General features: G+C 46.4%; 1 protein-coding gene across 3 annotated transcripts in view; it reads right to left on the bottom strand.

The window, feature by feature from the left end:
- Nucleotides 1–15,618, bottom strand: part of USP35 (ubiquitin specific peptidase 35) — a 29,676-nt gene that overhangs the window by 12,493 nt on the left and 1,565 nt on the right. The window contains exons 2-5 of one of the 3 annotated variants that reach the window (XM_080576319.1): nt 8,206–8,902; nt 7,038–7,173; nt 2,237–2,366; nt 746–847 (exon numbers count right to left, since the gene is read on the bottom strand). In XM_080576319.1, the coding sequence (XP_080432445.1) occupies nt 746–847; nt 2,237–2,366; nt 7,038–7,173; nt 8,206–8,887 (1,050 nt within the window). In that variant the 5' untranslated portion in view covers nt 8,888–8,902. Of the gene's footprint in view, nt 1–745; nt 848–2,236; nt 2,367–7,037; nt 7,174–8,205; nt 9,095–15,618 lie in introns of those variants that run through there. The other 2 variants (XM_080576320.1, XM_080576318.1) reach the window with 2 other exon arrangements.

Consider the following 15,618-nt stretch of genomic DNA (forward strand, 5'->3'; position numbering starts at 1 on the left):
TGAAAAGAGGGTGCTAAAAGTGGTTGCTGGGGTTTCTTTTTTCCTTTAAATGAGGAGAATGCATGATTGGAAGTGTTCTGACCCAGTCTTCAAGTCTTGCTGCGCTGATGTTGTGTGACACTTGGGAAGATGCCCCCATGGCCTCAAGAAATAAGGGGTAGCACATACTGGTGTCACTTTGACATCACATGTGTGACGGGGTCCACAGGGCTCAAGGGCTAGTCAGATGCTTTCTTAAGAAACAGCAAGGGCTGTTTGGGATTATATTTGCTGCTACTTGAGCTTTCCAAGATTCTGTCAATCCAAAGTCTTCTCCTAATGACTTTGGGATGCTGAGTGGCAACATCTGCAGCACCTCAGTTGAAAGGATGGGTTCAGATATGGGGCCCTATCTTCTAAACCTGCCCATGAAACCCCATCCTGGGTCAGCACAGCCCTGCCCACCTTCCTCCCCAGGCCACCCCTCCATGCCCCCTTTCCTTCTCCAATGTAATAGTGCAGTTTGGCGGTGATCCAGACCCAGACCAAGCCGGGCAATACTGACCATCAGGACTTTATTATATATATTACTATATTACCTGTTCACCAGAGGGTGAGCAACCTCCAGCAGGGCCAGGCTGCAAGTTGACAGGGGCTGGGTTTACATTCACAAGGCAAAAGCTAGCAGATGAGGGGAATATTCAGCCCCTTGGGCTCCCTCCCAGCTGTGGTGATGCACTCATCCAAGGGCCGGACACATCCTTACCAAGTGAAACGCTTCGTGGGAGTGCTGGAAGCTCAGCAGCATGTACTGCAGGACGGACAAAGCTCCCTCTCTCACGATGGGGTACAGCAACTTGGAGAAGACCTGGTGGGGAAAAAAAAGTGAATGAGAAGCTAGGCTGGCATCACAACACGAGTGAGAAGGGCCCAGCAGGAAAGGGAGGCACTGGGCATCTACCACACCTCCAGAGTCATCTCCTGTCCACTGTGTGTCTTCAGAGCACCCTAAAAATGCCATCTGGGTTATCATCACTCTTTCAGGCCTGTGCAGTGCCTGGCACACCGAGGTGCAGAGCTCTGGGTGATCCTGATAGCCGTAACATACCTCCAGACCTCCTGATAGATGAGGCCACCTGAGCACAGCGGGATGCTAGATTTTCTAAAACGTGCCTCTCCTGTTTTATGGTTGTATTTGGAACCTTATCACCTACCTTTCAGGCAAAGAGATAGAAAGCAGAGGTCTTTCAGAGCCTTTCAGCACTTTCAAAGGCTAAGCAATGATATTTGTCTTACTCTACAGAAAATGGCAATGGTCTCTACCCCTTTCAGACCATACTTCTGAGAGTTTTCCAAGAATCACACAGTGTTTTAAGGGCAGTGTCCTTTTTCTATGCATTAACAGTGAAAAAAAAAAAAAGATAAAGAAACGTTGGAGATACCCAGCTACCTTGCCACTGCTTGATGCACATGGGGGATCACAGGGACAAATGCAGTTACTAATAATGTTCTGATGTAGATAATTATGGTATTGGTAACTTCGGTGGTGACTTCCACTGGAGACACAGCCAGTTATTATCTCCATCTTACAAAGGAGGACATAGTGGGACCACAGCATGGAAAATGCTGTAAGATGGCAATGGGAGTAGCGCTGTACCTGTGTTGGTAAATCAAATAAGGCCAGGACACAGGTTTAAAGCTGACCTGTGACTATGTGGCCTGCTAACCTACTCACTGGTGCGATGGGCCAGCACTGATCCAAGCACAGCTGAAGGACAGCATTTCATGTTCCCAAGGACAAGCTGTAGAAGAGCTTCACATTTTGGGAAGTTAAGTGTTTGGTTGGCTTTAAAGTCCTCGGTTTGTTATATTTCATAACCTTTAAGGTATCAGTACCTCTGCAAACCAGGCCCTAAAGAACTTCAGGTTGGGCTTGCAGTTGCCACCACACCCAAAATCCTTTGGCAAGGCACTCAGGCAAGAAACACGCTGAATCCCAGTGCCCACCTCCCTGTAGCAAGGAGCTAGGCACACAAAGCTAAAATAGGTATTTCTGGAGAACATTACTGCTAGCTGCCCACCACCCCATGCACAGTAATGCAGCATCTGCAGAACATGCGGTGGGCTCTGTGCTCCCTCCAAACCCCTTGGTACAGCATAATCTTTTCTATACATCTTAAGTCATATCTCATTTTTATCCAGTCAAAAGGCAAGATCTCCCAGATGCAAGGAAATGTTTTTCAAAATGCCCACTGACCTTTTCAATTTTTGAAAGAGTAACCTCAATCAAGATGCTGAACTTCTTCACCGCAGCCAAACCCTTCAGCAGAGCAATAATCCACTTGTCTATGTTCTTTCCCAGGGGCCAGGACACCCAGTCGATCATCCTGAAATGAAATCCAAACTCTTAAAGTAAACAACAGATATATTGTGAAAGCCCAGCTCCACTCTGGGTTAAATCTCTTCCAAGTTCCTGTCCATTCAATGGGTTGGACGAGTAAGAGAGAGGTTCCACATAAGACATTCAGAATCACGTAATAGTTTGAGTAGGAAGGGATCTTACAGACCACCCAGTTCCAAACCCCTGCCACAGAGGATTCATCAGGGCATCCATAACATTATTCAAAGCACAACAGAGCCTGAAGCGGAATTACAGCAATGGCATCAGCATCCTGTGGCTCATCAGAGGACCTGACCCAAGCCCATAGAAGAAAGTGGGGATTTCTACCATTAACTTAAATCAACTCGAGTTCAAGTTTCTAACACCAGTCTGGTGCCCTATAGACCACAGCATTGTTTTGTGGATTCTCAAATAAATCCTTCAGAGGAGGCCCTAGAAGGACAGCCTCTGTTTTTAAAGTGGTGGGTATCTGTGGGAGGTCTTCATTGAGGTCTTTGCGTTGCTGCTGTCAGAGAACTAACGATACTTGTATAATATCTGCATTGCTACTGGTAAGGAAAAATACCCAGATTTGGATCTTTATCTTCTCTGAATGGTAAACGTTCATTCCCCAAATCACAATAAAGAAAGAAAATTCTGGTAACCTTAATTGAAGCCAGGTATTCCTGAAGGTCATAGCTAGCAAATTCCTTCTATAGCCACTCCGCCAACAAGACGCCATGTTTCTGCAACTAACACTTCACAGGAGAGTCACTCGTAAGAAAATAACCTCAGACTGAGTGATGACAGGTTGTTTAAATAATTACTTAAATTAAGCCTTTCTAAAAAAAACATGTTTAAATTAAATGTTAAACAGAACTGCAAAGTAGCCAATGCTTAGGATCTCCAAAGGTCAAACTTTGCTAATCACTTCAGGACCGTTGATTTGAAGATATCCCAGGGCTTCACAATCTCCCACCTCAGTCCAGCTTTCTTACCCAATCAGCCCCTTTTGTTTATAAGCCTACGTCTTGTGCAAGATATATAAAAGCAACTGTGGATAAATAACCACATAAGGCAAAGAGCAACTCCACGAGGAACTGGGAGGAAAAAAAGAAAAAAAAAAAGAACAGCTTGAAGAGCAGAATATGTTGGGATGTTGAGAAATAACAAAAATCAAGCCAAGTTGGATAATAAAACAAATACCAGAAAAGCTTCAGCAGACATTTGCATCAGAGCAGAATAAGGAAAGACACGCAATCGCTGTATACGGAGGATGTGATGGTGATTAAAGATATGATACAGCCTCCAGATTTGACTTCCAAACTAAACACATCCTCTGCCTCTGTTTTGACCGAGAGGAAGGAATTGATCAGGGTGACAAAGAGGAGGCAGATAAAAGATATGAGGATGGAAACAGGAGCAATGACAGCTGGTATGAAAGAGAAACAAAGAGCTCATACACTCCAAGGGGAGGCAGTGATGTTCATCAAGTAAAATTGAACTCTGGTGAGTTTTAATGACCCTATTAACACTGGCATGGTGCTTTCTGTGGGAAGATTGGGAGGAGAGTTCCTATAATGAAGACAGGCAATAAGGGGGTGACTAAAAAGAAGGGGTAGCAAGCCACGGTGGTTTATCACAGATGACAAAGTAAGATTTGTCATGATATCTGATTTTCTAGTCAAAGGACACAAGTAGATCATATCTGTCTGGGTATCTGAGCAGATACAGGACCTAACGGTGTTGGCACAAACATCCTGAACACAGCTGCGAAACTTGTGATGATGCAAAGCTGGGAGGCATCATCAAAACAAAAGGAGGATCGAGGTATCCTCAGGAAGATCCTGATGATTAGAGATGCAGAACCAGGATGAAATATCTTCATTCAAAACACATGCAAAGCACGTGGGGAGCAGATAACAAGAAACGGCTACTACGTGATGAGAATTGATATGCTTGAAGAAGAGCAGCAAGGCATCAGGTGACTGTGAGTTCCCAATGTAACAGCAGCCATGGAAAAGGCCAGCATCGTGCTGCAGTGCAGGAGAAAAATACATTTTCCAAAGCAAAACCATCACCTCCTAAGCCATCGTTTAAGGCCATGATGAATCTCATTGGGAACACAGCACACAAACCTCTCCATCCATGTCCAAGACCGATGAACTGAAGTGGAAGCAGGTGCTGAAAAAGCCTGTTAAAATGGTCATGAAAATGAAGAACCTTTCCTGCAAGAAAAACTTGAAATAACCTGGCTTGTTCAGTATAGCCACTGGAAAGCAAAGAGGGGATGGGGCTGCTGTCTGTGCATACATCGACGGAATAAACACCAGGGAGGGAAAAGAGGTATTGCAGCTATTTATGCTGGCATAAAATCAAAAGGACTATAAGAAAGCAGGAAATAAATATAGGATGGCTATTAGAAGAGAGCTCTGAACCATTAAAGCAATCAAATGGTGGGGCAGCTGTGAAAGAAAGCAGTGGGAGCAAAAGCCCTCCCTGCTTTGAAGACTGTGGCTGGACGTTCATGAAAGGTATCTGTAGCATCAATGCCTATAAAGCAGGGAGATGGATCCAGGGATCCAAAGGCCTCCCTTCACCTATCTTCTTTTACACTGGAACAAAACAACCTTGTCTGCAATAAGCTTTTTTTTTTTTTTACCAACATCAATGGCCAAGTTATAATCCTGCCCCACCTGCTGCCTGTATTGCTGCAGTAGGAACAAATTCCATTTTAAATTCACACTGCAGTTTCCACATTGCAAGATGTACAAACATTTTGCAAGCGGGGCCCCTAATTTGCCAAAGCAGCCATTGATGTGGCATGCCCAGCTTTGAAAAGCTCAAATCCTGATTTCCAGAGATAACAAATGCTTGCATCTCTGTGTGACAGCAGGCGCTCTCTCCGCAGCCGGAGCTGGGCTCTTTGAAACAGATACACCCTAAGAAAAAAAAAATAAAAAGAAAGTAAAAATCAGTACTTCTGAAGTTGTGGGTGCACATCAATAGAGTTTATCTGAAAAGAGACAAACTCTGAAAGAGAAACTTAGAGATTGTGGTGTACACTTGTACCAGCAGGTGCCAGGCTTGCTGTTTTTACTGCTCTTTTCTCTTTAAATGCTTGATCAAAAGCTCTACTGCACATACAGTTTATTCCCCTGCCATGAACTCCCAAACCCAAGCTTTGGAGGAAGACCACTTTGCGAGGGATCCCAAGCTGAAAGACCCTTTTGACTTGTACATTTTTCTTCGATTTTCTAAGCACGCAGCACGCTCATCAAAAGGCCAACAGTCACGCAGTTTTCTGGGGCATCCGTCTGCTATAAACACACCGCCAAAACTTCTGCATTTCTCCTAAGTGAGCTTAATTACATTTTGCAGGCCCTGCTTAATGTTTGGCTCAGTCTGAGTAATCATTTACTCACCCTTCTGCGTGACACAGAATTTTTTAAGGAATGATGCAATTGATTTTGCAACTGCTATATTTAGGCACTGGCGTTCGTGGAGGATTTATCGCCTGGAGCTCACAGCAGCATCTGGGAATAGGATCCCAGAAGGAGAAGAAGATGGAGAAGAGGGTTAAGAACTGAACTGGTAATTTATTTATTTTTTTGTCTTGGGTTTTTCTGGCCCCTGGGAATAGCATGACCCTCCCCAGCAAGTCAAAGTGAAGGGATCTCTTTCTTCAGGCATAAAGTTCTCATCAGGAATAATGTGGGTTTCTGTTGTGTAACTTACCTGGGGGAGGGGGGAGAAATCCTTTAAGGGAGAGGGGAAAAAAAGAGATTTTTCCAGTGCGATCAAGTCACACCAGCTCCCTTGGGCTAAGTGTGTGTGCTCCTGCCTGTGAACATCACCCACTTAAATGAAGACCTCTGAGGAAGGCATGAGTTAGAGAGGCTCCTAGGCAAGGCAGGAGCAGGGTATGGGGGCATAGAGGAGCTGTAGGACTTGGACACGGCTGTGCAAGGAAGACCTGGTGATGCCAGGGAGGATCCTGGCTCTGCAAGGACCAAGTCTGGCACGCCAGGCAGTATTTCACCCGCTACTGCTTCATCATGCCTTGATGTCTCTCCGTGGGCTCTGCCTGCACTGACGTCAGGGATAAACATGGCACAGCACCAAGATCCAGACCAGCAGCACTGCAGTTGTCTGGTGAAGGTCGAGGTGGGCTTGTTGAAACAGCTCGACATTAAAAAATACCTGCGAGGCTTTTAGATGTGGCTGGTGTTTTAGGGTGATGTCCTTCTGAAGGGATACAGGGACCAACATGAAATTCTTTAAAGGAGATTTTTGGGAAGAAATGGCCCTTTAAATCTTCTGGAAAAAAAAAATCAATTCTTTCCAAGATACCTTATGCTGGATATCCCAGAACACTGTTTATTTCTGAGAAAAAATAAATCAAATCAAACCAGACAAATACAGTAATAATTATAATAATCAGTCTTTATAATAATATAATAAAAACAGTCTTTATTCTAGTTCTTTAGGCCCTCGGAGCTGGAAGGAAGGATTGAGAAATTCCCCTTTTCCCCACACCTCACAAGACACCAGCCAAAATGGCCTTTGCTACAGTCCTGGGATAAACCCCCACAGAGAAACCGAGTGCAGCTTTGGGACAGTTTTGTTCCTCCAGACCGAGAACAACATTCACTAATGCATTCGCTAATTCTCCTACCTGCCAATGGCCATCATCATTTGCACGTCGCTGATGCTGTCGTCGTTGGTGAGGTTCCTTATGACCCCATCCATCAGCTCCAGAGGCACAAACTGGACCACGCTGGCCAAGGCGTTGGACGGCGCTTCCTGCTCCTCTGCAAGACACGGACGAGCACCAGCAGGGAAGATGTTAGTCCCCGGGGAAACCAGGCACATGAGGCCAGTTCTCAGCTCTAAAAGCCAGATAATTCCTGCCTACGTCAATGCAGCTGGCATAAACAGGCCATGAGGAGCCCACGCGTAGCTGTGCTAGGAGGGCAATCGCCCAAACCCCAAAATATCGAGGTTGGGTCGCAGAAGAGGGGCTGTCGCATGCAGTCATACACAGCCCAAAGGGATCACAGACACTAGAACATTATTGCCTGGGTCCCAGATTCCCTCTGTGTGCTCTCTTTATGTTAATTACTGCAAATAATCGCACTGGGATATGACTGCAGGTTTGCCAGCCTGGAGCACGTTCCAAAAGATGAGGTTTTCATATAGGGAAAACTGAAATGTCCATCTCCTTATGGGCTCAAGAATAGCTGGGACAGGAGCTCACCTGCCTACACACAGTCCAACCTTTAATGGCACTGGGATCTCCAAAAATCTGCTGAGCCTCTCTGTGAGAATCTAAAGGCCCCAGAAGATGGATCAATATCTTCTGTCCTACCTTAAGACATAAGCACCGTCCAGAGAGACAGCAGGGCTTCCTACCTCTAGGTTGGTGAGGAGCAAGTCCTTAGCTTTGCTCTTACTTTCTGCTAAGGAGCAGGCTGAGGACTTCCATTGATTCATCGACTGAGAGTGACATTTCTGAGAGCTTTCAGGTCCAGCTCTGACCTGCCGCAGATAAGATGCTTTCCATCAAGCCCAGCTGATGCTGAAAAGTACTGAACACACAAACCTGTGCTGCATATATTTCAGCCCAGTCAACAATTCCTGTGTACTGACTCCGTGTGGTTTCAGGGGATATTATTTTCTCAGCCTAAGGTCCTAGGTAACAGTTAGGGACACTTGCTTATTATATTTCAGTTGTGGTTGCATTTCTGGAGTGGATGAGAACCAAGAAAACCATCAAGCGCTTTTGTTCCTCACCAAAGCCAATCCCTACATTTGCACCCCCTTTTTTTTTTTTTTATCATTACCTGTTGAAGAAATGATAGTGAACAGCTCCTTCAACGAGGGCAGGATGGCTGAGGTCTGAGTCCTCCAGATCCTCTGCAGTAGACCGCTCACCTTGTTCACGTGCTCCAAAAACTCCATGATGTCCTCTTCCCCCTCGGAGACGCACTGGAACTGCCCGATGCACCGGATCAGCTGCTGACAAAACAAGACCTGGTGCTTGCCCGTGGGAATGCACTGAGGATGTTGGGTTAAGAGTTTGCTGATCTTGGCGCACTGCTTGGGGCCGGGCCTCTCGCAGACTTTCCGGAGCACCTCGATCCTCAACAAGCTGAAAATGCTGTTTGCTGATGGGCTTTCCAACACGAACTGCAGCCCTAACTGGATATAGTCGAGGACGTAATGGCTTCTCTTCCCCAGAGGCCCGTAGCCTTCCTGGAGGAGACTCAGTAGGAAGCGGACATTGAAGAACTCCTCAAATTCCTCCGGGTGGTAGTGGCCATAGACCTCCAAAACCTCCTTCCCGATCTCTCTTTTATACTTGGTGTCCCCCACGAGGTAAAGCTTGGTACACAGCTCCAGCATGGACCAGCACTGCTCACTGTCCATGGGCTGCTTCGACGCCTCGATGACGCGCCTCACAAGGCCTTGCTTCACGTTGTTGGGGTAGGAGGACATCACCACAGCTTCCAGTATCTTATCCATCCCTGCTCCCAGCTGCTGGAAGAAGGAACAGAGCATCAGGTTAGTTCACGGAAGATTCATTGAGCTTTCAGGACCAGAAACAGAGCTTGGAAGCCATCTGGGACGCTATAGAGATGATAATCCTTGTGACTTTTTCATGGTGGTATTCTGAGGGATGCAGAAAAGCTTCCACTCTGGTGATGCTTGATTGAAAGTGAAGTCCCAAAACTGGAATAAATACACAAAACCACAGAACTTCTTCAGACTAGTCACATACTTGAGCGTTTCTGTCTTGTAAATAACCAACTACGACCTTACACTTGACCCTAGGAAAGGATGAGCTCCCCCTCCTCGAGGGGTGCAGCAGCTCAGGGTGGTGCCCCACGTTTCCCCAAATCCACTCGGCTCTGAGCAGAGGGAGTGGTGCAGCCCTGGCTGCCCCCCAAGGACCTGCCGCATTTGTTTGCTGGACCAAACTGAGAGGGGAGAGAAACTGCAGAGTCAGGCAAAGCTTCCCATTCGTCACAGTCCAAATTCACCAGCCATAAAACATTAGAGAGTGCTGAAAAAGCCCCCAGGGGTTTCCCTGGAAGAGCTCAGAGCATTTCCAGCCAGGTGCTGGATGCACTGCTGCGCAAGAAACCCCATCAGACAGCAAGGGTTTATTGAAACCTATTACAGGGACCCAAAGCAGGTTCCCCCTGGTGCTACGTGCTGCCCAAATCCACAGTGGGAGATTGTTGCTGCCTATAGCCTGAAATAATCCATGGGAGAGGTAAAAAGAAGGCGTGTATCACCTTTGTTACCTAAACGGGATCAGGACAGTGCCATCCACACTCATGTGTGTATGACCGTAAGAAAAACCACTTTTCTGTTTCCTCGGTTGTCTGAGCCTTCACTTGCAAAGTGTTTGAAGGTCCTCAGGTGGGTGGTGGTCCACTAATGAAAAATACGCACGCAGATGGCATACGCCCCAGCTCCCCTGGTATACAGCTCCTTGCTGCTGGGGAAACAAACACACCAGGTACAACCTCAAGCTCTGGCTTCAACCTCAAGCCCTCCCACTCGACCAAACATCACCTCTCCCCATTGCTGGTGCTCTTCCAGGATGAAAAAACCATGATGCGTGCATATCCCTCTCCAGCAATGATGGTGTGAGGCTCGCTAGGCACCATCCTGGCCTTTCTGTCCTCTGTTCACAAGCTGACCTTGTGGTGGAGGGTCCCTCACCAGCGAAGGATTTCACAATACAGGGTTGGGCTTCAGGTCCCACAACCAACCTACACCTCTCTAACCACCCTGGTGTCAGCAGGGGGGGGGACAAACAACCCCACATTTCCATCGTGTACCAGGTTACACCAAGCTGCTCCCGGAGCATGAGCCAGAAAAAGCCAGGATGGAGATGCCAGCCAGGCAGCCCTTAAAAAGGAGACATTTACCATGCACATTGCAATATTAAAACTGCATTAAAGCTACCTTCCAGATGCATTGTACTATATAATAACAAACACTACAGTCTTCAAACTACACTAAGACAGCATTCAAGTGGCAAAGTTTAGGAGTTAGGATGGCTAATTCAGCCCCAGCACAGCTCCAGATGCTTTCAGAGATATTATTTAAAGGATCTCGTATTAACTTTATTTTTTTTCCAGGGCCTTCTTGGAGAATGAATCAGGGTTCGCAGTGAAGGAGACTGCTGCCTGTAAGAGCACTGCCTCATTTGTTGCAGAAATTGGAAACGTGTCATAAACAACCCAGGGAACTGCAGGAGAGGGAGGGAGAGCTTCATCGCTGGGCAGCCGAATGCTGCCCTGGAGATCTGGTACCTGGACTTCTTCTGTTAAATACTAAAAAAAAAAAAAAAAAGAGAGAACAAATATTCAAAGAATCAGGAATCTATCATAAGAAGCGGGAGAACTTTAACATTTCAGCACTTTGTCTTCCTCGCAGGCAATAATAACTCACAGTATAAAGTTGGGAGGATTGGCTCATTCCTGCTTGTATAAGAGAACTGAGTTCCTGGAGCACATGAAGATGCTGGAGAAGGTCAAAGTGTTAATTATTAATCTGAAGAGCTGCTCTGAGGTTCCATCTGTTGTGTAGCTCACATAAAACAGAAAGTACACAGCTTTGCAGTGAAAAAGAATAAATTCCCATGAAATGGTGAAATTGTTCTGCTCCCCTTGTGAACAACTGGCAGGAGAAACATGGGTAAAATCAAAGGATCGGGAGGGAGGTTTGTGGTCCAACCACCGCACAAAGCTGAGATTAAACCAAGTCGCTCAGGGCTTTCTCCATCCAGGTCTTGAAAACATCCTGGGATGGAGATCACACAACCACCCTGAGCAACTCGCCCCAGTATTTAACTAGCTCTTAGTGGGAAGTTTTTCCTTATTTCCAGCTGGAACCTCTTGTTTTGATTTACGTCTGCTTTTTTTTCTCATTCTCCTGCCATGCACTGCTGCGAAGAGCCCGGCTCCATCCCCCAGATGACCTCCTGGTAGGCACCGGGCAGCTGCTGTCAGCCAGTCCCCAGCCTTCACCAGGGGGTTGGTACAGCACAGCTGAGTCCATGCTGGATGAGTCCATCCAGAGACGAGTCCGTACCAAGCACAGAACTTTGCATTGATCGTTGCTGAATTCCACGAGGTTCTTGTGAGCCCTGGCCTGCCCCGGTCCCCCTGTATGGCAGCCCTGCCATCAAGCAAACCTTCTTCATCTGCCAGGCGCAGCCTTCAAAAGGATGTGCCCAATGATTTTCCCAAAGGCAGGCTGACAAAGCTAGTTTCTGAGATCTTCCTTTCTGATTTTTGAAGATGTGCTAGAGAGGGAGCCGTGCTTTGGAAGAGGGAGGAATGTCCTCCCCTCTCATCTTTGTCATGCAGATTTTCAGACCTAGGAAACTGTCCTGAAGACGCTCTCCTTTCTGCCTGGCAGATCAATGAGCATGGATGGTATTTGGTAGCACACACTGCATTCATAAATACGTGTCAGTGCTTTCTTCCCATACCTCCTCAAAATAAAAAAAAAAATGAAAATAAATAATTAAAAAACAAAAATTAAAAAAAAAGGATGCTGTAAAGGACTACAGCCCTGGCTCCAGACTTAAATTCCACCTAAAGCCACAAAGAAAATGAAGTATTTCAATGTTTGCAACAGGCTTTGTTTGCTGCAAGATGTGTCCCTGCAAGGACAGCTAGCCAACCATGCTTTAGAAAGCAGAGAGTGAAATGGACTATAAGCAAAGAGCATCATCGAGCAGCTTAGTTTCACTCTCTCAACTGAGTAAACTGCAAATAAAAATAACAAAAAACCTGAGCTCAGGATGAAAAGTCACCTTGGGCTTTACTTGGGTCTAATCTTCATATTCTGTAATGCTCAGAGGTGTCCTTTTAATATATTTCTCTCCTGACTGTGTTTTTTTTTCTTTAATTAGGACTCATTTCACTTGAAGTCTATCCAATTACTTCTAAATCAATTCATTCCCCTATCTCTGCCAGCAGCAGATTTCCAGTAATGGCTCCTCAGTACTTTTTGCAGAATGCACTATTAGTTCCTGCACCCACACCATAAAAAGCTGCGAAAAGATAGATCTGAGATTTACCTTACCTTCAGGAAATCTTGGTAATAAATTCAGCACATTTCCTACAGTGGCATCCGGATTGTTTCGTGCTATATAGATTGATAAATACTACTAGAGGAGGGGTAAAATCCCACCGTCCAAATGTAGGCTGATAAATAATGTGACTTACTTCTTACTTAAAAAGAAGACAAAATCATGATCTACTTCCCTAAATGCTCTGGAGGTCTGGAAGTACAGAAACAAGAGTCACCTTTTATTGTCCTTAACTCCTGCTCAAGTGGTTCCTTTTATGTCAGCCAAGACATTACTGTTATTCTTCCTTCATCCTCCAAGCAGCCAGGCAATTAGGGCTCACTCCTGCAGGATGCTGAGCTGCTGCAGGATGGAGGTGAGTGCACACAGCACAACATACTGCACAACAGTATTCTCTGAAATTTCTGTAAAATTTGCTGTGACTTATAGTGCAAACTTGTCCAAAGAAGCAGCCCTTGTTGCCACACACCTCTCTAGGTCTGTTTTCCAGGAACATCAAAGGAATTTGCAGTCCTAATATTTTTATGTATTTATTTATTTATTTTTAGGGAACAAATATGTCCTTAATTCATAAGCAATGGGGATATTTTTGGTCCAAAGTACCTGTCCATCCACCCTGCTGACGAGGGCAAACAGCCTGCAACACATCAGTACCACATCCATTAGATGCAGCCTCACCAGCAGGTATTGAGCAAGCACAAGCAGTCATTATCACTTCCCTATGACATTTTTTTTCCTAAAACGCTAAAAAAACTTCGTAAATAACCATAAAGAAATTGCAATTGACCTACAGAGTTGTAAATCATCAAATAAAGGCCGTCATCACTGCTGCCACATCCCCTACTCTTTTCTCCCTGTGATCTATTATAGTTTACACAATCAGTTACACTCTTAATTTAGCTGGGATCTAGCTATTTTGGCTAAATCACCTGAATTAATTGAAGCGACGTGATGCCAGCTCTGTGATCTTCCGTGCATGCCTCGAGCACTCACAATGACTTAATGCTGCGGTTTCTTTCTCAAGCCCTCTCAGTGACACAACTGCTGCTTCCCTCTTTATTTCTTTCTTAATTATTTGACATCCTGCTGCTCATTAATATCTAAAGCCTCCGATTGCCTTATTTATTATTTGCACTGTAATAATGTCTGGAAGCTTCAACTGAAGTAGTGCCCGCTGTTCTACAAACTGTGCGTATCTATAGGAATATGCGCAGAGGAACACACATGAGACAAGGCAGATAGCACTGACGCTGTTGCAGCAATACAACAGAAACTCAGAGCTAATAACTTCCCCCAAAAATGCAGCTAAATAGCCCTTCAGGAACCAAAGTGAGACTCTACCCATCTGCGGTCGTAGCAGGGAAATATTGCCAGCGCGGAAGCCTGGCCAAAATTTTCACGTGTAATTACAATCTGCCTTTTCTAATCCACCTTCTCTTTTCAAGGAGATAACATATTCCTCACTTCCTGTCCCAAACTGCTTTCCAGTGACAGATTGCACTTGGGTTGCGTGTCTCCTACTCACTACAGCTAATTAATTTGGGCTCGTAACGCTCTTCGACGCTTTCCTGCCCTCTGACGTACTCCATCAGAAGCACCCTGAGTGCTTGCGGGGCTCCTCATCCCACTGCTGGTGGAGCCATGGGCAGGTCTGGACCAGGAGGTTGTCCCCATGCTCTGCAGGACCTCCTGCCCTGCCCAGCACCTTCCTGTCCTCTCCAGAAACTAAAGGTTCATCCGAGTATCATCGCCCAGCTGGACCAGCAGCATTTTGTGGGGCTTTGCTGTACAGCAGGAGCTCCGCCTTGGGATCAGCAGGCTTCTTGTGGCCACACATTTCTCTGAGGGGTCCCAAAAAAGTAACCAGCCAAAGTGCATGTGTGCAGTCAGCCTAAATTTACCAGAGAGTAGTCCATATCTTTACTAAATTCTGTTAACGTTTCGAAAATCTGTTGGTTTTTTCTCCTATGAAGCCAGAGCTCGGGGTGCTGGGCCTGGGGAAGAGAAGGCCCCGGGGAGAGCTGCCAGCGGCCTGCCAGGGCCTGCAGGGGGGGCAGGGAAGCTGGGGAGGGACTCTTTGTCAGGGCTGGGGGGACAGGACGAGGGGCACCGGCTGGAGCCTGGCAGGGGGGAGGCTTCGGGGAGGCGTTGGGAAGAAATTCTTCCCTCTGAGGGCGCTGAGGCCCTGGCCCAGGCTGCCCAGAGGAGCTGAAGGCAGCTGCCTCAGCTACGCTGCTCTCTGGTCTCCAGTGCTGCTCCTTCGATCCCTTTGGTGCACACAAACCCCAAAGCCTCTTCTCTTGCTTCATGTTTCTCTCTGTTAGGCACTCAGTCATCAGACAAAAAAAAAAAAAAAAGGCTTTGGCTAGATGTCAAAGCGATGAGTGCAGTAATGCCAAATAAAGCCTAAGGCCCTGACATTTTATCCTCTCTCTGTCTCCAGACTCCTCCCAGCTCCATTCCTCCCCTCCAGACAACAGATACACGCGCAGCCCTAATACATGTCAGCATCCTTTTCTAATAAAGCATCTCAAAAGCATTGCTAGCATGTTGTCAGCCATCATCTCCAGCTGTGGCTGCAGAAACTGAGGCACAAGGAATTACATTTCCCTACCCCATTGCCCCCGAATTCAGTAGCAAAGGCACAGGAACCGGGACTTGGACCACCCCTGACAAACCGCTGGCTTTATGGCTAAACCCAGCACCAACCACACACAAAATTTCCTCCTCCCGAAGCCTTCTGCTTTCCTCCCTAGCCAGAGCTCCCAGCCAGGGCTGCGTTTCTCTGCTGCCCCTGTGTGATACCGGGAGTGCCCAGCTCCTGCCCTGACCTTCAGACCAGCGTCCTTTCTCTTATCATCCCCGGGGACTGTAAATACATCTACTCCGGAAGGCTTTTTTTGAGGTATTTATAGAGTAAACATCACTCTCCTTCCTTCACATTTCTGTCTGCTTTTATCTGTGTATAGAAATAAAAGCCCTGGAGATTGCCCAAGCGAAAACCACGTCCCCTTCACTGAGCGCTGGCTGGGATTCATCAGACCCTGCCCGGGATTCATCAGACCCTGCCTAACTGCTTGGAGATACAGAGACCTCCAGCTTTCAGGAAATATGGGATATGTCCCTCATTTTAATC

Source organism: Anser brachyrhynchus (genome assembly GCF_964034855.1).
Source record: "Anser brachyrhynchus genome assembly, chromosome: 1".
NCBI lineage: Eukaryota > Metazoa > Chordata > Aves > Anseriformes > Anatidae > Anser > Anser brachyrhynchus.